Below are 21,967 nucleotides of genomic sequence, written 5' to 3' on the forward strand. Positions count from 1 at the left end.
AAGACAACGATTTATATCTCTTCAACAATGACAGAATCCGCCGCAAACCGAGATGGACACTTCACTGACTCCATTAGGAGCCTCCAAAGGCAGTCGCTGTACGTTGCATGAGTCGGAGTCAGTAATCATCTGTTCCGCTCAGAAGAATGTGCCTCTGGAACCTCATGTTGCATGACGCTCAGCTACAACCGTCATTGCTTATCGACTTGTTGTCTCATGCCAAACTCGCTGATGGCCAAGACTTAGAATAGGATTGCTTGCAGTAGACGCGAACTCGCCCGCGTGGTCGGAGAACGATCTTCATCCATCGTCTCCGTCCCCCTCTCCCCCATCCCCCTCCTCATCGCCCCAAACCTGCCTTCCAAAAAACCTAACAACCTGCCTCCCGACCGTCTTCCCAACCAACGGCTCCAACTGCCGCTCCGTCATATTTGCCACCTCCATCACATTCTTCGTCTCCAACGTTAGTCTCGTCGCATTCTTATTGTTAATTCCCGGCACCGTCTTCAACAAGTCCTGCGGCGCCATATTAAACGTGCGTTCTTCTTCGTCTAGTCCTTCCAAGCCCTCCTCACTCAATCCGATCTGCACCGCCCGCAACGGATCCGGCTCCGGCTGCCCCTTCTTCAGCTCCGCAAAGATCTCCGCCGTCTGAAACGGACTCGAGGACCATATGATCTTAAGCCGCGGAAACGAGATAGTCAACAGGACGAGTTTCGACTGCAAATCCCTCGAGTCCGCGTCGGGTGTCTTGAGTGTTTGGAGCGAGGTCAGATCGGCAAAGGGGTCAAGGGTGAACGACTTGTTATGTTCAAACTCAATCAGCAGAAACGGATGTTGATAATGTTGCAGCATCGCCTCCGCCTGATTCAACAACCTCCCGTTCTTGAAAGACTGGATCAAATCGGTCACGGACTTGCGTTCCACGCAGATGGTGGGGCTCAAGACATAGTCCGCCACGGTGAGCTGGCAAGGCAAGACGATGTTGCTGGCGCCGTGCAACAAGGACGGGAGGGAGGAGCGGAACTCGCGCATGTCGACGACAATGCAGGGCGGGGCGGCGGTAGCGGCGAGCTTGCCGCCGCCCGCGATCCGCGTGTTGATTGTGCGGAGGAATGCGTCGCCGTCGGTTGCTCCTGAGGTGGAGTGGGAGTCTTGGATAGTGAGGGCCAAGGAGGCGCGTTCCGTGATCAAACGCGTAAATGCTTCCTTTTCGCGACGAATGCGGGTGAGGTAGGTCTGTTCTTCGACGGATTTCTCGTAGTAGAAGAAGTAAGTGCGGAGGCTGGTCCGGGATGAGTGTGAGGATTTGTAGATCTCGACGCGCCGAATAAAGTCTGCGGCGGGCGAGTACATAATGATGTGAGTCGGGCGGACTTCTTCAAGGAGGAAGTCGTCGCCGTCGCCGGAGTAGGGATGTACGACGATCTGGTCGGAGGGCTCGTAGAGGGTGAATTGGGCTTCGGTGGCGGTCGTCAGATCGTCGATTAGGGGATCGTCGGTGGTAGAGCGCTTCTCGGCTTCGTCGGGACGGAGAGAATCGAGGAGGAGCGCGACTTGTGCTTCTCGGTCGGTTCCTGGTCGACTGCCATTGGTACCCATTACGCCGCCCCCACGTGTTCTCCTTCGTTTGTTGCTTGGCGCGCCTTTGGCATTCAGTCGGGACGCGGCGCTGGCGTTCTTGATGTCTGCGAGGGATTTCTGGTTCTCGTCAAATAGTGCGGATTGGACTTTGTTGAAGTTCTTCCGCCAGTGCAGGTAGTCTCGGAGCTTGCGACGCATCATCCATTCGGCGGAGCCTCTGCTTTGGTCTTGTTCTACCTCGTGGGGCGCTCGGCCGTTCGTGGCATCGTCAGCCTCGGGCTTGATATGCATAGTCTGGAGGTGTTCTTTGATCTGGCGGCAAGTACGCTGGTCGTTGCACATAACGAGCACAGTCTGCACCGGATTGTTTCCGCTGGGATTGAAATATGCTTCTGTCTCAATCTCGCTAAGAATTTCGGCCAGAAGCGCCCATTTGGGCTGCTCTTCGAGGACTGGCCTCAATGACGTCGAGATCTCGTCTGCTGTTGCCTCTGATCGATCACCACTGTAGACTCGATTCTTTGCCACGGTGAAGATGGTCTCTGCTGTCTCGGTCAGAAGCCAAGGCGAGTAGTTCTGCTTGGTAGACCCAGGAGGGGGAGAAAGCGTTGCTCGGACGGTGTCCAGATGCTTCAATAACGATATACAATCGTAGCTTAGTAAGTAATTCAAGATTTCTCGTAATGTCGTCAGGTCTCGGGCAATTTGCCGAGTGCGGAAGCTGACCCTGTGCCACACAGGATCAAGCTGTCGCCGAATCTTGGAGTCGAAGTTCTGGTGTAAGGCAGACTCGACACTCCAGTCGTCCAGGTCCACTCCAGAGTTCGCCTTTCGAAGTTCCGATATACACAACTCGACGCATTCGAGTACAGCCTGCTGTATTCTGAACATTGCGTCTGTCATCGGAATCTCGAGCTCTACCACGTCCGCCTTTTTCTTGCCCTCGAGACTCTGAGCCACTCTAGCATGGAAACGGGGATAGAGGGCGGGTTTCCTGAGGAAAAGATTCCGGAGAGTTGTGCCTAGTGGCGAATAGCCCGACTGCAATGGTTCTGGTGCGTCCGAAACTGCTTTGACGAAGCCGATCTTGTTGTGCTGTCGGAAAATTCGGGCGACAAATGCTTCCATGGAGGTCGTCGATACTTTTTCCGCATGTAGGAAGACCATACCCGTCACCGTTTCTGGATCGAGCAGTTTCGAAAGAAGATCGACTATCAGGATCCGAGTCGTGACAGATATAATACCGCCTTCCGAGTACAGTTTTTCTCGAGTTGAGACGCTTGCTTTGTCGGTATTGATCACCTTCAAGCCTCTGGCATGAGATGACTGGCTCATGACAGTGGCTTCAGCCAGCGCTTCTCCGATAGAGTGGTTCTCCTGGTCCTCCGCCCCGACCACGATGACGAGCGAGTTGCCAGCAGCATCGTAGGAGTGTAGAAGATTTGTCACGATCTTGAGAAGACCGAGGCCCCGGGCCAGGACGACCAGGGCGTCCTCACCACGCAAGAGGGTGTATATGTCTTGCTGGAAGGGCTAGAGATGGGTCAGTACCGTTTGCCTGCCGATCTCAGAGCGCTTACGAGAGGAAGAGCCAACTTGATGGGCGGCTGCCCGTTGGTTGCCGCCATCTTTGCATCTTCGACGAGGTTGTAGCCCCTGCAAGACGCGTAAGATCATGGACTGGATGAGTCTGCCTTGTTCAATTGAAGATCGTAGGCGTTTGCCTGATTAGCGGAGCCTCTTCTCTACCCAATGAGGTCATTACTGGGATGCGTCTAATTTTCTTGCGACTCGGCGATCAACTTGAATGTTAGTCTCCCATCTCGTCACTGCAGCGACATCTCGATATTGTTGAGCAGCACGCCTTTCGGCAAGATATGCGGCCATCCTTTGTGCCCTCGAAGGACGTGTTGCGATACTTGCGCTGCCAATCCGATAGAGCCTTCTCTCCTATAGCGACTGCTCCTTGTCACTCCATATCTCATTGCCCACGATCACGACGACAGTACACCTCAACTACGTCGCAGAGGAGCAGGAACACGACCAACACTATTGACGAGCTATGGCACCGACACCGCGACGCATGCAAAGCCCTGCCACCGCCGAAGACTCCTCCACAGCCCTCGAATTCTCGCAACATCTCCAGTTCGGCACAGAACTCAGGATGGCTACGACGTCTATTCCGTGCCCGTCAGCACGCCATCAAATCCAAGTCCTCGACAGATCAAAACGGACTGCCTTTCGATAACCAGTCCTACGAGGATACCTCTGCGCAGCTCTTCAATCTCTCGCGCGCCCTCTCCCGAAATCCTTCTGGCGCCGACCTCAAATTGCGCTGCACCGAATTTGACGCCAATGGCAGCGTCACCCTCGTCGCCGGCGAGTTCAAGAAGACAGACCTAATAGCGAAATATGGCCTACAGTCGCGCGATCTACGGAAGATTGACTCTTCAGTCCTCCCGCACATCCTCGTCCGTCAATCTTCCATCCTGATCAATCTCCTGCACCTCCGAGTCCTGATTCAATCCGACCGCGTTCTCGTCTTCGACGCCTACGGCAGCACCGACTCCTACACACAATCTCTCTTCATGTACGATCTTGAAGGCAAGCTACGGCAAAAAGCGACCCGCGCTCGCCAAATTCCTCCTATCTGCCCTACGAATTCCGCGCATTAGAAGCAGTCCTCATCTCTGTCACCTCCGGCCTCGAAGCCGAATTTGCGCTTGTCCGCGACCCAGTGACGCACATCCTACGCGAGCTCGAAGAAGATATCGACCGAGAAAAGTTGCGGCACCTGCTCATCCACTCGAAAAAGCTGGGCACATTCGAGCAGAAGGCCCGCCTTGTGAGGGACGCGATTGAAGATCTGCTAAACGCCGACGACGACCTCGCGGCCATGTACCTCACCAAAAAACGGGAGCTCGCGCAGCAGACCTCCGTGAACACCACAACGGCCGCTTCTGCCTCGACTTCAACAGCTACCTCGACTTCGTCCTCCACAAACGCGGCCACACACGAACCCGAAGAAGACCACCAAGAAGTCGAAATGCTCCTCGAATCCTACCACAAGATCTGCGACGAAATCGTCGAGATCTCCGGTAACCTGATCTCCAACATCCGCAACACAGAAGAAGTCGTCAAAGCCATCCTCGACGCCAACCGCAACCAGCTTATGCTCCTCGAGATCAAATTTTCCGTCGGCACATTAGGCCTCGCCGGCGGCACCCTCGTCGCAGGTCTATACGGGATGAACCTCAACAACTTCATCGAGGAAACAGACTGGGGCTTCGGCGCCGTCAGCGCCGTCTGCTTCGGCCTGAGCGCCATCGTCTGCGTCGAAGGTATGAGACGCCTGCGGAAAGTACAAAAAGTGAGAATGTGGGGTGAAGGCCCTTGGTCCCACAACGCCAATGGAGGTCGTCATGGTGGCTTTATCGCCGATCGCGCTGGCCACCAGCCCCAGCACAACCGAGGGAACTGGCGCAGCGAGGCGATGGAGGCGGCTGCGATGGCGCGACATGGTCGACATCAGCAGGAGAGGGTGCTTTGGCCTGGCATGGATGGGTTGGGGATGCATCGGCTGCCGGAAGCGGGTATGGAGAATGGTGGTGATGTGAGCACTGCTTCTGGAGTCGCTCCATCCATCAAGAGCGAGCGCCATCAGGCTACTGGCGCTCATGCAGCGAAGGTGGCTGCGCGGACGGCTGGACGGAGGAAGTAATGCGTTGTGACGATCTCAACTCTTGACCTCGTACGAGTACGGATTGCAGCATTTGTTGCATGGGAGTGGATTTGGTGTTCGTTCGAGCGTTCTTAGCGATTTGCATTTTTCTTCTTTGTGTACACTAGGGACGTATAGCGCGGAGTAAGTTAGATACATGGCAGGCATGGCTCAAGCACTTGTCCTCTCGATGTTGATATTGTATAACCAACATCTTCCTTAAAGAAAGCTAGCTAGCCCCTTCATCGCTTTCCGCGGAGATCATGGGGCAGCATCGCCATCGACCTGCCTGATTCCGAGTATCGTATACGAGCAAGCACGCAGAGATCGGATTGTGTGCGCTGACCCTGATTCAATCTCCCGCGACAGAGCGACTTCGTGGGCAGGGCAGTCATTGGGGATCTAGGACAGGCTTTCGATGTCTGCGAAACACTCTGTATGGTCGAAAGCGGTCAGCAGCTGCTGTGCATTAGAGCTTCCCTCTCTATCATTCCCAAGCTTCACACTATCAGAGCTTCAACGCATATGGCGTACCAGGTCAAATCCTGGCCAGCGCCATACTTTCAACACAGCTACATCCCGCAGCGCTTCCCTTACCAATCATCGTCATCGTCCTTCTCATCATCTGTACACAGTTCGTTAGCACAAGACTCCACAAGTATTCTACGTAGATTGGGCAAAACTCACCACTACCGCTGACCTTCTTCTTCCGCTGGCTCAACGCCGCCGCCAACGCACCCGCTAGTCCTCCTCCCCCATCACCTCCCGCACCACCCGGACTCGCCGCATCCACCCCCGTCGACGGATTCGCCGGCTCCGCACCCGGAACCGCTGCCGCAGAACGATCTTTTTTCTCACTGTCCTTGACTTTCCGCAGGCCGCCACCTTTTGCGCCACCACCGCCGCGAATTGCGGCGAGGAGGTCGTCGCGACCGCCACCCCCTCCAGAAGGTAAGGGTGGGGGAGCTGCGCCGCCTGGAGGTGGAGGTGGTGGAGGAGGCCCGGACGAAGATGGCATCGGCGGAGGAGGAGGAGGTGGGCCGCCCATGTCTGGCATTGGTGGTGGTGGAGGAGGAGCAGCATATCCAGACGATGAGATTGGCGGAGGCGGGGGTGGAGGTGGAGGGATATACGCATTATTGGGCGTTGGAGGAGGGGGAACGTGTCGCGTGTTGCTTGGCGGTAGAGGAGGTGGCGCCTGCGAATTCCGTGATGGAGGTGGTGGAGGTACTGGGGCAGAGACATCGCGTTCTGGGACTTTTGGTGGAAGCTTGGGAGGTTGCTGGCTGATGGGTTGACGACTGGGTGGTGGAGGTGGAGGGACGCCACCTCGCCGTGGTGGAAGCGGAGCTGCAGTTCTTTCACCTGTGAAAGGTGGTGGTACGCTGAAGCCAGGTGATCGCTCTTCTGCTGACGCGGCTGCCGCTCGAGGAGGTGGCGGTGGACCCGGATTTGCGTTGGAAGTTGCTCGCGATCGACCTCCCTCTCTGGCTGCGGGCTGGGCAGGAGCAACAGCAAATTTGCCGGCATCTGCAAGCGGTGGGGGTGCCCTGAACTTCGGCTTCGGCGGTCCGGCAGGTGAGGGAGTGCGCGGAGGTGTGTCTTCCTGCTCGGGCGAAGGACCGCGGTCCGCAAGCGGTCGTCTGGAGGCCGGTGGAGCAGGAGCCGGACCTCTCTTACTGCTCGAGTCTGTATCGGTCCTAGACATGGGCGGACCAGGTGGCGGCGGAGGTGGGGCTCTCCCAGAACTTTGATGTGGCATGGCCGACGCAATACCACTAGCCATCTCCTCAGCCTGCTTTTGCATTATATAGGACTTGATAAAGTCGGCGTTATTCTCAATCTGGTCCTCAGTGATACCCATCTGTACCAGCTCGTTCAAGATTGGCCGCCAGGTCGGATCGGCCAAATTGATGCCGCTGCTACTCAGTGGTCGCTGTACTTGGTTCATCTGCGGAGCGGGAACAGCTTGCGGCGGCGCAGGATTCGACGAGTGTCGGTTCCCGCGCAAGAAGTTACCAACGCGACTGCGAGTACCGTGGCTGCCTCCGTTCTGCATTCCCATAGCTCCGCCGCCAGCGTTCATGCTGAAGGGCTGTTTCTGGGTGTTCTTGGTAGCATTCTTCTCGCGATCGTTCATCTTCTTCATGAAGGTCTTTGCTTCCTTCTCGTCGACAAAGGAGAGTCCGGCCAGACATGGTGGGCTCTCGAGCTCGAAGGAGTGGAAGAAGGTGCGGTCTTGATTGTAGGTGAAGCTGTCGTAGATCTCCTGGTCCCATATTACTCCGCGGTTCGCTGGCGAGACGTCAACGAGCTTGATCCAGAAGGTATTGCCAACAAGGTCGTTTGAGAGGACGGCCGCGCCCTGAAGGCCTGAGTACGTCCATCGGTTGCGGTCGGGGTAAGCAACGTAGAGGCGGGCGACAGCTACTGCCTGAATCTTGTTGGTCGACTTTGGGATGGTTCTCTTGACCGTCTCCTTGTCATGGTCGGAGAGAATGGAGGGCATGTTTGTGATCCGACGAGATCATGCGACAACAGATCAACAGGCGATATAGCCTGTCCAGTGCCCAGACGAAGGCAGGCTTTCCAGTACTTGATCGCACGACTGTCGTGGAAGGCAAATGTGAGGCTGAAAGGTCGCAAGGGACGACTCTTCCACGGTGCCGTCTCCTCGATCTGATGAGGCTATCATAAAACGTAGGCGATATCGATGTTCGCTGCACTGCCCTGCCAATTTCGAGGACTTTCGGTCATGGTCGGCCTGTTCCTTGTAGCACTCGCGTGGCATTGATGGAGTCCCCCCGGGTATGCCTGTGAATGGCTGTAGGGTTCCCCACCATCCCACCCACAGCGAACGTCATCGAACGACCGTCACTGCCTAGCAATTGACGTCTTCACGTGTGCACATTCCAGCTAGGTCTACAGTCAACCAATATAAGAAGGAACAAGGCAGCAGTCATTGATTCTGCCGTACTACCTATCAGACCAAAAATTCCTTCGAGCGTCACCCACAGTAACGACCGAAGCAGTTGACGAATCCAAACTCAACCCACCCAACAGATACCCGCCATGCCTGTTCACCCCACAGAAGAGACTGCTCCCAGTGGTTTGACCGACAAGGTCGCCGCCGAGTCAAAAGACAGCACTGCCTCGGACCATCCGCTGCACGACGAGAACAAGGGTCCCACTAGCAAGGCTCATGCTTCGGACCACAAGAGCAAAGGCCCAGCTATCCCAGAGAGTATGTAGTTGCGGCGCACCATGACCGGGAGTCCAGCTAAGCTAACACAATGCTGCAGGCATCCCAGACGCCGAGGGTACCAAGGATGAACTGAAGGCAAAGGCAAAGGAGCTGAACAAGTGAGCAACGGCAGAACTTCGAGACATGAAGAAGTGAGCGGAAACCAACATGACCAGACTCTGAACCAAAAATATGTCGGGAGCACCCTTTATGCCAGAATGGTAACTCGACCAGGATGATGGCAGCAATGCCGAGCAAAATTCAAATTTGTGTTTGCCATCCAACACTGTGCTGCCATTCCACGTCCTTCGCATAGTCCTCAAACTTGTCGTTCATTCGCCTCCTTTGCATCGCTATCCTTCAACGATTTAACGATCGATTTGAACACGACCTTGGCCAGGATGGGTGGTACGGCATTACCGACCTGACGCTTCTTCTCCGTAATGCCCTTTGCACCCGCAAAGGAGTGGTACAACGGGAAGGTCTGGAGTCGAGCCAGTTCTCGAATCGTGTAGGGACGTTTACCAGAGGGATGATAGTTGTATTGACCAGCATTCGTTGTGACACATCTGGCGTGCGTATTGCCATCGAACGGAGCTTTAGGCTCGTTCGTAGCGAACTTCACGTCCACGTCGTGGTCTTCAGCGTTAGCTGGGATGTTGCCAATGGTGCTGTTGATGGTCGCCAGCGGCTTGAGACGTGTACCTTCGACACCGTGTGTAGGCTCTGGGAACGGAGGCAGAGTTTCTCCCGGACCAGCTGCTATAATGAGGAGACGCTTTCGGTTCTGGGGCACACCATAGTGCTGGCAATGTAGGAGCTTCCAGCGTACGCTATAACCATGACAGGCAAAGGTATTGATAATTAGATGAAGCCACTCTTTGTGTCTGGAGTACAGGCCCTCGGTCTCCTCGATAGTGACAACCCTCGGCTTCAATAGCTCGACCAGATGCCAAATAGATGGCAAGGCAGCTTGATTTGCTTCGTCACGCTCAAAGGATGGAATCGTATGCGCAGGTGAGAATGGCTGGCAGGGAGGACTGATATGTAGGATGTCAACCTGCACGCCATCGAACTCAACAAGTCTGAGGAGATGATTAGAAATGAACTCTTGAACAGACTCGCCACGACAGTCGACACCGTGATGGCCAAAATTGCGGCGGTAGGATTGCATCGCTGACGGGCAGAGATCGAAGCCCCACAGAGGCTTTAGTCCGGCATCAACGGCACCTCTTGATGTGCCACCAGCACCGCAGAATGCATCTCCAAACGTGTATGTCTGAACACGAGACGACTGTGCCGAGCCATCGAAATTTGTCGAGTGTTGAACTTCATAATGGCTGCCACCCATACTTGTGTCGCAATTCCGCCATGCGGCGCGGATTTCACTGTGACGAACGCGTGTTGGTTTTGCAGTGGCACTGTTGGAGGTTGGCCGGACAGTGTTGTCCGCGTTATCATGGTTAAGTCGTTCAAGGATATACTCAACAGATTGTCTGCGCTCGTTGACATATGTTGTGTAAGCCCAACGACAGAAGAGCGGGCCAAGCTCGATGTCCTCTTGCGCCGTAGCGAATGCTTTAGCGTCCTCGCGTATGCTGATACTCGGAAACGATTGATTGGTGAGGATGATCTTGCGATTTCGTCGAACTTCGCCGATCGTGACTTCATCCACGAACTTCCATGGGTCTAACTCTCCTGTTGTCAGGGGAATCTTTCGTATGAGCACGAGCTCATTGCGATTTTTGCGCATCCATGAGCCCACCGAGCTCTGTCTAACGAACTTCTGTCCTGTGAGAAACACCTTTCCGTGGCCGTCTCTCAGTACCTCCATGATACGAAGGAACGACCCGTCTGCGAGTTCAACGCTCTGGCCGGACGCACAGCGGAATGGTGGATTGTGACTCTGGTACAGAGCCATGGATGTACGTTCTTTCAGCTTCAATGCATCCTTCTTCGTTTGTTCGAGGCTCAATTTGCGAAGATGACTGCGTAGTTGCGCATCGGTCATGAAATCTTCTGTTTCGAAATCCATTATCTCGATAGCTCCTTCGCCTGGAGCCGAGCCAGGAACGCCTGCAGTTTGCGTGCTGTGTGGCGCAAGTGGAGGGATGCCTGCTTCCTCTTCAACCTCGATGGGCTCTTTGACGGTGCGTCCTTCCTCGACGTTCTTCTGACGCTTGATTGTTGTTGGTACTGCTCTGAAGTCAACTGCGTCGTCTCGAAGCCGCTTCCCAGCAAGTGGTTTCTCCGCCAGTGGACGTCGCACGACTTTGTTGAAGTAATGCCCTACGTTCGCCACTCGTTTCATTGGTGTCGGACGGTGAAGTATAGCATTCTCGTCATCATTGAAGCTGTCTTTCTTGGTGTTTGGCCCCATGTTTGCTGCCTCACAATGGTAACAGCCACAAAGGGGTCTCGTCGAGTGACTGATGCCGGATGCGAGTCGTGTTGTCGACTATCCGATGATGTAGTAGAAAAGGTATGGTTCGAGACGTTCTCTCAGCGACCAGGTACGATGCGAAAGGACAGGTTTTCGACTGTGGGGCAAGAATTGCAATGTGTGAATTGAAGTCCAATAGTGAATGACTTCCATCTTATACAGAAACCAACGGAAGCTCCTAGCCATTTGACTGTTACATGACCCTATGATTCGGGCACTGCTCTGTGAGGGCGAAGCTCTGGGTAACAAAAGAGATTGCTCAGAAGTGTGAGGTGACTTACCTTGTTGTGAGGACGCTGCCCACCATTGACGTTTGTGTGAGACACATAGAGCTCTTTGATTCATTGCTCCTCTATACCATTGACTTCAGGAGGCTTTGAGATGCTCGCATGACTGAAACTGTCGTGACAGCAGTGACGGTGGAACCCATTATTACCAGACCCACCGTCACTTTTTCCAGCTATCGTTGTCGTCGCTTCGAAAGCCACGAGTCGAGCCCGACTCAGAGTGAGGAGACTGTGCCCGATTCCTGCATACCATTCACTCGCACTTGCAGTGTATGTTTACCTACCTTGAAGTTCGTGCTGCAGTTGCCTCCAAGTTCTCTGAAGTCAATGATTGCATTTCCGAGCAGGTGACTGTCTTTTCATAACGGCAGCTGGACTTCAGCCGCTCCGACTGTAAGCACTCGTGCAATCGAAGGTTTGTGCTGCTTTCCGGCTCTTGTGAAAGTCATCAATCAAGTTTCTGTACTTCGTATGGCGCGCCTGTTCGTGCCCCGGAACCTTGGCGTGACCCTTGCCCGCCGAGGCTTGCCCGTCGCGGTCGCGTACTCGAAGGTGGGGCGCAGAATCTTTTTTCTTCGCGCCAACTGGACTTGAAGAAGTTGTTGAAGACGAAGTACTTGACAGTCTTTGCACAAGATGGCTCGAAAGAGGCAACAAGTACTCACAGTACATCAGCGCTTCGCCGCCTCACCGGTCGCTCACTGTTTCTTCACACATCACTCCTGAGGTCGAATTCTGCGCCGGGCTGGCGAACCGATATCTTCCGCTCACGGACCGCCCCGCAAACATTCATTGCTGTTGATCTGATCGCATGGTTCAAGAGCCGATCGCTGGTGAGTACCATATTGCACCCTACCTTGCAGAACTGTCGGGATGAGCCTAGTATATTTTAAGATGTTAGACTTCATAACTACATTGCTGAGCAAACACGGCCTGAACTGAATCGCATACAAAAGTGGATGATCGGAAACTTGCAGCGGCACAAGTACTGATAAGATCACAGGATAGTTACACGACATCATGTGCGGCATCCTCGCGCTCATATTGGCGAATGCCAACTCGAACAACGCTGCCGTCGACCTTCACGATGCGCTCTACCTCCTTCAACATCGCGGGCAAGATGCATGCGGTATATCGACCTGTGCTCCTGGAGGACGGATCTACCAGTGCAAGGGCAATGGTCTTGCGGCCAAGGTCTTTCGAGATGGCTCAAGAATAATGGACCTGCCTGGATTCATGGGTGTGGGCCACCTGCGATATCCCACAGCTGGCAGCAGCGCCAACGCAGAAGCGCAACCATTCTACGTCAACAGCCCGTATGGCATCGTGTTCGCCCACAATGGCAACCTCATCAACGCGCCTGAACTCAAGCGATTTCTCGATTACGAAGCACATCGTCACATCAACACCGACAGCGATAGCGAACTGATGCTTAATGTCTTCGCCAATGAGCTGAACGAGACCGGAAAGGCCAGAGTCAACGAGAACGACATCGCAATGGCGCTCTCCCGCATGTATGCACGCTGTAAGGGCGGCTGGGCATGTACAGCTATGCTTGCTGGCTACGGCCTGATCGGTTTTCGAGATGCTTATGGCATTCGACCCCTTGTGCTGGGTGAGCGAGACTCCTCCGAAGGCTCTGGCAAGGACTACATGATGGCCTCCGAATCTGTGGCGTTGGAACAGCTTGGCTTCAGCGTCATCCGAGACATACTTCCTGGCGAGGCCGTCATCATTGCAAAAGGCCTTGAGCCTCACTTCCGACAAGTCCAGGAACGCAAAGACTACGCGCCAGATATCTTCGAATATGTCTACTTCGCCAGGCCCGACTCTGTCATGGATGGGATCAGTGTCCACCGCAGTCGGCAACATATGGGCGTTCGCCTAGCCGAGAAGATCAAGGCTACACTCTCCGAGGCCGAGCTTCGCGAGATCGACGTCGTTATCCCAATCCCAGAAACATCCGTCACATCGGCCTCTGTGGTCGCAAAAATGCTGGACAAAGAATACTGTCAAGGCTTCGTCAAGAACCGATACGTCTTCCGCACCTTCATCATGCCCCAACAGAAAGAACGACAGAAGGGCGTCCGACGAAAACTCAACGCCATGGCCATGGAATTCAAAGGCAGAAACGTCCTCCTCGTTGACGATAGCATTGTCCGAGGAACCACCTCCCGCGAAATCGTAACAATGGCCCGCCAATCCGGGGCCCTCAAAGTCCACTTCGCCAGCTGCGCCCCACCCATAACCCATACACACATCTATGGTATCGACCTGGCCTCCCCGTCCGAACTCGTTGCGCACAACTATATCGGCGAGTCCGCCATTGCCGAACACATTGGCGCCGACAGCGTCGTCTACCAGACCCTGGATGACTTGAAGGCTTCCTGCACTGACGCCGCAAAAGAAGCGAACGCTACCACCGCGCCAACGAATTTCGAGGTTGGCGTGTTTTGCGGGAAGTATATCACCCCCGTCGATGAGGGATATTTCCAGCATCTGGAAAAGCTCCGCGGCGAAAACAGGAAACTCAAAGTAGCGCATGTTGCGAGACAAGCAGTCGCACAAGGCACCGCAGACGAAACACAGGTGCTGATTGCGACGAATGGAGTGGACGTTGCGGCTGATGGGAAAGTTGTGCCTGCTTCCACAAACGGCACGCATGCTCATGCTGGAGCGCGGATCCAGACGAACGGCATCAAAGCTGGTGACGACGACAACGTGGACAAATCGAGTCCAACTGTGCGGATGAGTCAGGATATTTCGATACACAACTACAACGACTTCCCGCCGGATGGCTAGGCTGGTCAGGGAGGAACTGTTGGCGATTTAGAGCGCTTGCAGAAGTGCCTGCGTACCTCGTTAGGACGCCATTTCGAATATCGAGCATGAGGTCTATTCCGAAGCGGCCATCGTCCTTCTGTCGCTGTACATATCACACATAGAACTATCCGGCCTCACGGCAACGGCATTGAAATGACGAACAAAGAGTTGAACAGGGGGAGTCCGTCACTGACAGACCAACCTTCATATATTGACATAACCTGAAATCTACATGCAATATCGGCATTGTGTTGCAGATTTCATCTCAAAGCAGCGTTTAGGATAGCACCTGCGAATTGCCATTCATTTCATCATCGAAACCACAGTAAATTCGCTGCGACTATTAGATTCTACAGTCCTTCATAGAGTGCTCATGAGCACATGCCAATCCTTCCACCGCTGCTGGCAGACATCCACGACTCGCGTGAGCTGCTCAACACCCACATGACTGCCGCCACTCTTCTCTATCCGGACAAGCTCAGTGTCTCCGCTACCCTTACCATAGTCGACGACGACACAGCCCGTCTCGGGGCAGCACTCTTCCTCTATGCCCTCGAGGTCTACCAGCAGCACTGCGTCTTCGAGCTTGTGCCCTTTCGGCCCATTTGCGCTTCCTTCAGTCTGCTCGTTGGGATCTCGCCGCCGTAATACGTCCAGGACCCTCCGATCGAGCACGCATACGCCGAAGCTCAGGGGGACAGGCATGCCCCTCAAGGTGAGTCGTCTCATTTGAGATGTGTCACTGCTGCAAACCACTCTCCCCTGGTCCCTGTCCCACCTCGCATCTGGCAGTTTAGTGGTCTTCAACGCCGCAAGTACAGCAAGCCACGCTGTGTCGAAGACCGCTCCACTGCTGCTTCCGTGGGATAGACAGACCATGTCGATGTAGAGCGTGTAGTATGCTTGATGGTCCTGGTTGTGTTCTGACCGACGTCGTCCTGGGCGTCATCCACGACCATCGAGTCCTCGCCTTCGTCCACCGCAGCTTCGTTGTCTTCGGCGCCCTCGTCGTAGATCTCGAGATCCCGTACATCCACAAATTTGCTGCCCAGCAGTAGACTCAACACCCGCTGCGTCACGTTCATCTGCTCCTGACTCGGCGGGGCGTTCGCTGGATGCAGCGGCGAGCAGCCCGTGTCTAGACTCAGATTTGGTACTAGTAGATTATAGTCCCCGAGCACCCTATCCCTGTCCTCCTCTTCTTCGGCTCCCCCATCATCAACCGTCCGTCCAGACTCCGCAGCCTCCCACTCTCCCACCGTCCTCCCCACAGCATCCCGCACGCTCCAGCTGGGTATGTCCGCAACGTTGAGGATCTCGGCGCGCACGCCGCAGACGATAGTGGTGGAGCCGATGCGCACGACGGAGGAGCCGTGGGTGTGTGTGAGGGCGGAGGTATTGAGGTGGATTTTGTTGGGTTCGAGGGGGGCACGGCCGGATGGGCGCCGTGGTTGTGAATCTTGGTCGGAGGACTGTGTGAGGTAGGTGGAGAGGAGACTTAATGGCGAGATGAGAGGCATCGCGTGTGGTGGGACGCCGTTGGTGGAGGCGGTCTGTTGTTCTAGTGGGCTTGCAAGGGAGCCCATGGCCGCTGGAGCGGCAAAAAGGCTTCCCGGTTGCAAATGAGCTATCTGTCTCAATTCTAGCTACCCATGATGGTCTGGCCTGGCGTCAACAGCCTGTGGATCGTGGACGGTATCGCTATGGCGGGGAATGACAAGCCTGGCTGCAGTTGGGATGGTCTGTAGTCTGACGGTGGTGTCGCAGGAGCAGGAAAGGGTCAGGCCGAAGGTAGTTGGCGGTCGATCGAGTCGATCGGAGGATCAGTCTCAGTAGTTCTGGCGGCAAAGTCAAACGAGCGTGGCGGCAGTGGCTGTCAGATATCAGGTACCTCGTTCTGTCCAGAATAACCATATTTATTCAATCATCCAATGTTCGCAAATTTGGAGAAGTCCAAACCGCGGGCGCGGGGCACGCCGGTTGACACGGCTAAGCGGGACCTGATATCGCCGGATGACAATCAGGCTTGATGAGATCGCCGACAGGGAGCAACCCCACGGTTCGGCTCCCAGCCACTGCTTATTGGCTACCAAACATACCCTGGTGGCTGTCTCGTGAACGCTTCGCTGGCGCCAGTTCGTAACACGACCGATCTTCTTTCGACTGGGCGTCAAGGTGGTGGCTGGGCGGGGCTGGCTGATTGCGATATTGTCTCTGAAATCACCGAGTAGCCTTCGCATCCTCGTAGCCCTACCCAGCAAACACTTGCTCGCCTTCGACACAGCACACAGCATGCGAAGCTGACACTCGTTACCCACCCTGTCACCGAGCCTTGTGCAAATGGAAGTCGCAGCTGAGGACGACGACGGTCACTGCGGTCACGACGACTTCCCTCGCTTTCCCTGAGCTCACTCGCCCCAACGAGCTACGACAACACCATGTCCCGCCCACCCAACAGCCGCGCCTCACAAGCCGGCCTGGCACCAAACCAACCTCAAATGCGCGGCTCCTCCATCTTTGCGCCAACACCGCCCTCCGCCCTCGCACCTCCCGGCGCACTCAGTCGACCAGTCTCGCGACAGTCGCGCGCCGAACCGCCTCCTCTCAGCGCCACAATGGGCCCCATGCCCGGCACACTCCAGAACCCAATCGAGCCCCGCCGGAAACGAATCATAGTCACCTGCGACGGCACCTGGCTTGACTCCGACAACGGTCTGATAAATGGCAAGAAGCGGCAGCCCTCTAACGTTTCCCGCATCGGCTGGGCCATACGTGACACCTCAAGAGATGGCTTCTCCCAAGTAGTCCACTATCAAGCAGGAGTGGGTACTAGAGGCACCCGCTTCTCGCGCTTCCTAGGCGGCGCCCTAGGAGTCGGGCTGAAAGAAAACCTGCGCGAAGCATACACCTACATCGCCGTGAACTGGCATCCCGGCGACGAGATCTTCCTCCTCGGCTTCAGCCGCGGCGCATTCACAGCACGAAGCGTGGCAGGCATGATCGGCGACATGGGCCTCCTCACCCGCACAGGCCTCCCCTACTTCGGTGAGATCTTCGAAGACTACGAACACCGCCACAAAGAAACCTACTTCTCTGACTTCCCGGATGTCCCCTTCCGCAACAAGCCCGCCTTTGGTCCAGAATACGTCGCCGAACTCGCCCGCCTGGGCTACACACGCCTCAAGATTCCCATCCGCGCCGTCTGCTGCTGGGACACCGTTGGTAGCTTGGGCATACCGCAAATCCCCCTCCTCCAGGCCTTCCGCATTCAGCAAAAAGAGTTAGGAGAGCACCAATTCTACGACACGAAACTCAACCCTTACATCGAGAACGCCTTCCAAGCGCTCGCGCTGGATGAGAAGCGAGGACCATTTAGCCCTGCACTGTGGGAGAAACGCGACAACGACACCGTCAACCTGAAACAAGTCTGGTTCCCCGGCGTCCACTCCAACGTTGGCGGCGGCTACGACGACGAAGACATCGCCAACATCACCCTGGCATGGATGATGAGTCGCCTCGAGCCCTACTTGGACTTCCGCCCCGACTTCCTCATGCGTCAGTACGAAGAGAACCGCAACTACTACAAATCCATTGGCGAGCGACCCCGATGGTGGAGTTTTGGCCAGATCTACAACAGCTTGAAAGGCATCTATGTCCTTGCGGGCAGTAAGCCGAGGACGCCAGGCGGGTACTACCGCGTTGATCCCTTCACGGGGCAGACGACGCACAAGCGGCTGAAGAACACGAACGAGTACTTCCACGCATCCATCCGTTCACGTCTTGGCATGGGTGGGCCCGGCACTCTAGACAATGGCCCCTACGAGCCACAAGCGTTGAGGGACTGGACGTTTGCGCCGGAGCAGGCTCGTGGCGGCCAGGGCGGGAATAGTGCGGATGGCATGACGGTCGTGTGGACGAATCATGCTGCTGAGGAGACTGGTAGCCAGCATAAGATTCCGGAGGCGATATTGTTGGAGAGTGAGTTGACACTGTTGAGGAATAGTCAGAAGGTTGAACAATACATCCGCAACTTGCAAGTACCGCACAGAGAAAAGCGGAAGCGGCCGAGGACGATGAATGGAGAGATACCACCACTGGGGGCAATGGGCGATGATCCGAGGAGGAGGGAGAGGAGTCGGCCGCGGAGTATGGTTGAGCCAGGGGTGATGGATGAGAAGAGGGAGGGCCGGAGGCGGAAGAGGAGGAGTCAGGTTTATGATGATTAGTAGTCCGGCATGGGCGGAGTTGGTGGGAAGAGAGCAAGGCATGATACCCCTTAGCAGCGTTCAGCAGCATTATTATTATACGGCATATTTCACGATGAGTGATCTTCCGACCTAGTGTTCAGCAAGATTCTCTTGGATGAGTCTCTGAGTCAGTGATGCTCGGTCACTCACCTCCGGAGAGAGAATGCCAGTGCAGTGTAACACCCATCTCACGCTTTACCCACATAATATTTGACTGTTCCCAATTTCTGGACCATCAACGCATATCAAGGCAAAGACACTTTCATCAGTATGGTGGCAAATGCCGCAACACGCCGCATCAGTCTTACTAGTCTGATACTATTCGCGAGAATGTAGGAGATCCCAGTTCGAGTCTGAGTGCTGTGACTGTCTCTCGGGAACATGTATCCTTTTTGCATCTTTTGTTGCGTCGTGAGAGCAAGTGGTGTCGAATACAGCATCAAAAGTGAGAACCGAGAGAGGAAATAGCGAGGGCTGACAGCAAACCGGATGACACTGATATAATTCTCCGCGCCGGAAGCTGTGCACTAGCAGAACCAGTAACAAAGCAACTGGGCTGTATTGCCACTGGGACAAATGCTTCCGTTACGGAAAATAGCTTGACATGGTGTGCGAAAATCCATAATCGCTTTTCGCTTCTATATACTATTTCGAAATGGTACGATGCTGGCTCAGGAGTACTCAAACAGCTTTCCTGTCATCAAATTGTCCTCTCCACTAACTACTAACATGGATGTCGTGACACAACCTCGGTTTGCGTTTACAGCTCAAGATCATTGACATCAACATCAGCCTCACCAACAAGCGGAGCCATACGCTGCAAGAACTCATCGAGCTCCATGTCCTCCGCAACAGTGGCCTCGCCACCGGGTGTCTTGGGTGGGATGAGCACGTTGGGCACGACGTGAATGACGCCATCATACGCGACGCCATCGGAGACAGCAACTCGGTTGAAGCCGTTGATCTTGATCTCGATCAGCCGGCCGTAGCGGGCGATGTCGATCGACAGCGACTTGTCGTCGAGCGCCGTGGGAAGGTCAACATGGAAGAAGCCCTTGGGTGGGCCGTGGTGGGGAGCATCAAGAGCCATATGGCTGCTGTCGCTGCTGCTGACCTTGTAGATGGCGTCGGAGTACAAGACAACGTCCGGGACGATGTGGTAGAGGATCAGGGCTTTGAGGTACTTGAGCCCGTAGCTGGAGAAGAGGAAGGCGTTGATGCGAGGCCCAAGCTTCTGGAAGGCAAAGTTGCTGGGGGCGAAGAGAGTGCCGGCACCGTGCTTCTCGGTGTCGTTGAAGCGCTCGTAGATGCCGGTCTTGACGAGGGCGAGCTCGAGGGTGGAGAATTCACCGGGAAGCGCGTCGATGATTCTGGCTACCTTTGGTGGTGGCAAGAGGATGCTGTCGAGTCCGTGGATGACGCCGTTGGTGCCGAAGATGTTGATCGCGATGATGCGGCTGTAGAAGTTTACTGTCAGGCCGCGGAGACCGATCTCAGTGGCGAGGCGCTGAGGATTCTTCTTGCCGAACTTGGGGTTCTCAAGAGCGGTGGGGATTGTTCGTGTGACGAGGACGCGGCCGGCCGGGTAGAAATCTGGGGAGACGTGGTAGGTGAGGAGCTTCTTGAGGAATTCCTTGGGCGGCTTAGGAGCGTGCTTTGGGATCTTCTCGAATGCACGATCTGTTGGTGCGAAGACCGTGAAGTTGGCTGAGGTGCCGTTGAGGAGCTTGACCAGGTCTGGGAACTCGTCGATAGCTTTTGCGAGCTTAGTGGTGTACTTGCTCTTTGCGATCAGTTCGTACACTGTCTGGTTGGGCGGGCCGTGGTGAGGAGGGTGGTGCGGACGCTTGTGTCCAGGAGGTCCATGGTGGGGAGGCTTGCCATGGTGAGGTGGACGCTCGGATGTGTCCTCCTCCGTGGTAGCAGAGTCGAGCCACGATTGACCAGCAAAGGCGGTCTCGAACTTCTCCCCGTACTCGACGGTTGTGTCGTAAGTGAAGTCGACAGCGTCGTCGAAGAGCTGCTTTGCAGACTCGGCGGCTTCGTCGAACTGCTTCTCGAGATCTTCCCAGATGCGGGAGGCATCTTGTTTCACGTTATCCCAGAATGGATGTGCTTCCTCCTGTTGTGGCTCGATAGCGAGCGAACTCAGGGTCTCCTGATCTGGAATCACGAATGCCGTGGCTCCGGCAGCCAGGCCGAGCAGTATAGAGGTCTTCATAGCTTTCTGTAGCTTTCAAATAGCTACTACTGTACACAGGTCAGCCGTGGTGAAGGAGAAAGAAGAGGACTCGAGATTTAGGTAAGACAGGTCATGAAAGCACGTTGGAATCGCTGGAGCCTGCCGTGACGATGACACGCGCATTCAGTGCAATGTGCTGTGTAAATCGCATCATCTCACGGTAGGCCTCGCCCCTCCACGCGGTGGTGACGTTGACCAAGTGGGCGCCCAGTGGATTGGTTTCGGCGCCGAGGTGCCGACTCGAAATCATTGGACGGGAGCGGGAACAGGAGCCAAGACTGCAAGTGTTCAGCAACACTGCCAACCGCCAGCACTTGTGCACGCTCTGTAGGTAGTTATCATGCATATGCTGAACGAGAGGCTGTGCTGTGAAAGGCGTAATAGTACACACGAGGATGTAGCGCTGTGCTCACTGGATGCTGCATCCTGCAGCAAGAGCTGGGAGGGACACCGTCCACCGATTGCTAGCTCTCCCTTTGCTACCCCTTGCTCAAGCAAGCATCTTCTTCAGCTTCAAGACAGCTTTTATTCTTCAACTTTCTTCTACAGCATCCATTTCAGCCTGCCCTGCACCTGAGGACAGAAAGTTCCCTTGACCATTCCGTCGTCAAAGATGTTGCCACACGCAGAAGGTCGTAGGCTGGGCTGGTTTTGCACTAGCTTTGAGCAACTTCCCTGCCCGACCGGTCACCAGATACTGGATGAGCTTTCGAGCAGGCGTTACCACTGTATCGGTCAGAGCAGCGAGATAGGTGCGAGACACAGGATGAAGCGAGACGAGCACCTGCCGTCGCTGCTGATAACAACGAAAAGCAGGAGCAAACTGGTAAGTGACAAGTACCTCGACGGTCCCTTCGAATCGCTGTGTCTTGAGATGTTCAACTCACCCAGTCACTCCTTTGAGAAAGCTCTTCGCAAGTCGAGAACTTTTGGTCTTTTTGGTGTTCTTTTTGGTTGTGTGTTCAATCTCAATTACCCAGCATTCCTCAACTTTGGGCCCAATAGTATTGTCTGGATCGAACTCAGGAATTCTCATCAATCTAATCTTAGCACTGGCCACAACAAACCTCGTCACTGAAGCAAGCCTTGGCAACTGTCAGAGTGTCTGATGCAGTGCTCACCTCTCACTCTACTGCAGGACCTGATGCGGATGTGACTTGGTCGTCTCTTGACCGTCTACCCTCAGTGATCACAGCGTTGCACAGCAACAAGGTTGGAGAGTAGCACTTCACCTCCAACGCGCCTCTGGACTTTGGGCTTCTTCTCGACCATGGTCTTTGTTGACAGCCTTCTGAGAGCACTGTAACGATTGCAGCCAGCAAAGACGATCTGATCCAGGAAGCACTCAAGCATTCCTCACAGGCCTAGCTGCCTGA

At 55.1% G+C, this 21,967-nt stretch overlaps 9 protein-coding genes across 9 annotated transcripts; 4 read left to right on the forward strand and 5 right to left on the reverse strand.

The window, feature by feature from the left end:
* Window positions 1-300: 300 nt before the first annotated feature.
* On the reverse strand, window positions 301-3,212 carry AB675_9108 (DNA repair protein rad16; the record flags this gene model as incomplete). Its single annotated transcript, XM_018149616.1, has 2 exons — window positions 301-3,117; window positions 3,165-3,212. The coding sequence occupies 2 exons, from the start codon at window positions 3,210-3,212 to the stop codon at window positions 301-303; spliced, it is 2,865 nt and encodes a 954-aa protein (XP_018001641.1).
* A 249-nt stretch (window positions 3,213-3,461) lies between these two features.
* On the forward strand, window positions 3,462-5,305 carry AB675_9109 (Mitochondrial inner membrane magnesium transporter mrs2; the record flags this gene model as incomplete). Its single annotated transcript, XM_018149617.1, has 2 exons — window positions 3,462-4,174; window positions 4,207-5,305. The coding sequence occupies 2 exons, from the start codon at window positions 3,462-3,464 to the stop codon at window positions 5,303-5,305; spliced, it is 1,812 nt and encodes a 603-aa protein (XP_018001458.1).
* Window positions 5,306-5,898: 593 nt separating this feature from the next.
* Window positions 5,899-7,814, reverse strand: AB675_9110 (uncharacterized protein; the record flags this gene model as incomplete). The annotated part of the gene is made up of 2 exons (XM_018149619.1): window positions 5,899-5,930; window positions 5,993-7,814. The coding sequence occupies 2 exons, from the start codon at window positions 7,812-7,814 to the stop codon at window positions 5,899-5,901; spliced, it is 1,854 nt and encodes a 617-aa protein (XP_018001335.1).
* A 563-nt stretch (window positions 7,815-8,377) lies between these two features.
* AB675_9111 (uncharacterized protein) lies at window positions 8,378-8,672 on the forward strand (the record flags this gene model as incomplete). The annotated part of the gene is made up of 2 exons (XM_018149620.1): window positions 8,378-8,549; window positions 8,608-8,672. The coding sequence occupies 2 exons, from the start codon at window positions 8,378-8,380 to the stop codon at window positions 8,670-8,672; spliced, it is 237 nt and encodes a 78-aa protein (XP_018001609.1).
* Window positions 8,673-8,868: 196 nt separating this feature from the next.
* AB675_9112 (Modification methylase HphIA) lies at window positions 8,869-10,929 on the reverse strand (the record flags this gene model as incomplete). The annotated part of the gene is made up of 1 exon (XM_018149621.1): window positions 8,869-10,929. The coding sequence occupies one exon, from the start codon at window positions 10,927-10,929 to the stop codon at window positions 8,869-8,871; it is 2,061 nt and encodes a 686-aa protein (XP_018001523.1).
* A 1,370-nt stretch (window positions 10,930-12,299) lies between these two features.
* On the forward strand, window positions 12,300-14,081 carry AB675_9113 (Amidophosphoribosyltransferase; the record flags this gene model as incomplete). Its single annotated transcript, XM_018149622.1, has 1 exon — window positions 12,300-14,081. The coding sequence occupies one exon, from the start codon at window positions 12,300-12,302 to the stop codon at window positions 14,079-14,081; it is 1,782 nt and encodes a 593-aa protein (XP_018001699.1).
* Window positions 14,082-14,462: 381 nt separating this feature from the next.
* AB675_9114 (uncharacterized protein) lies at window positions 14,463-15,688 on the reverse strand (the record flags this gene model as incomplete). Its single annotated transcript, XM_018149623.1, has 2 exons — window positions 14,463-14,887; window positions 14,932-15,688. The coding sequence occupies 2 exons, from the start codon at window positions 15,686-15,688 to the stop codon at window positions 14,463-14,465; spliced, it is 1,182 nt and encodes a 393-aa protein (XP_018001398.1).
* Window positions 15,689-16,540: 852 nt separating this feature from the next.
* On the forward strand, window positions 16,541-18,328 carry AB675_9115 (uncharacterized protein; the record flags this gene model as incomplete). Its single annotated transcript, XM_018149624.1, has 1 exon — window positions 16,541-18,328. The coding sequence occupies one exon, from the start codon at window positions 16,541-16,543 to the stop codon at window positions 18,326-18,328; it is 1,788 nt and encodes a 595-aa protein (XP_018001578.1).
* Window positions 18,329-19,109: 781 nt separating this feature from the next.
* AB675_9116 (uncharacterized protein) lies at window positions 19,110-20,570 on the reverse strand (the record flags this gene model as incomplete). Its single annotated transcript, XM_018149625.1, has 1 exon — window positions 19,110-20,570. One exon carries the CDS (start codon window positions 20,568-20,570, stop codon window positions 19,110-19,112), a length of 1,461 nt encoding a protein of 486 aa, XP_018001504.1.
* Window positions 20,571-21,967: the final 1,397 nt, after the last annotated feature.

The sequence above is a fragment of the Cyphellophora attinorum genome (assembly GCF_001299255.1).
Source record: "Cyphellophora attinorum strain CBS 131958 chromosome Unknown Contig9, whole genome shotgun sequence".
NCBI lineage: Eukaryota > Fungi > Ascomycota > Eurotiomycetes > Chaetothyriales > Cyphellophoraceae > Cyphellophora > Cyphellophora attinorum.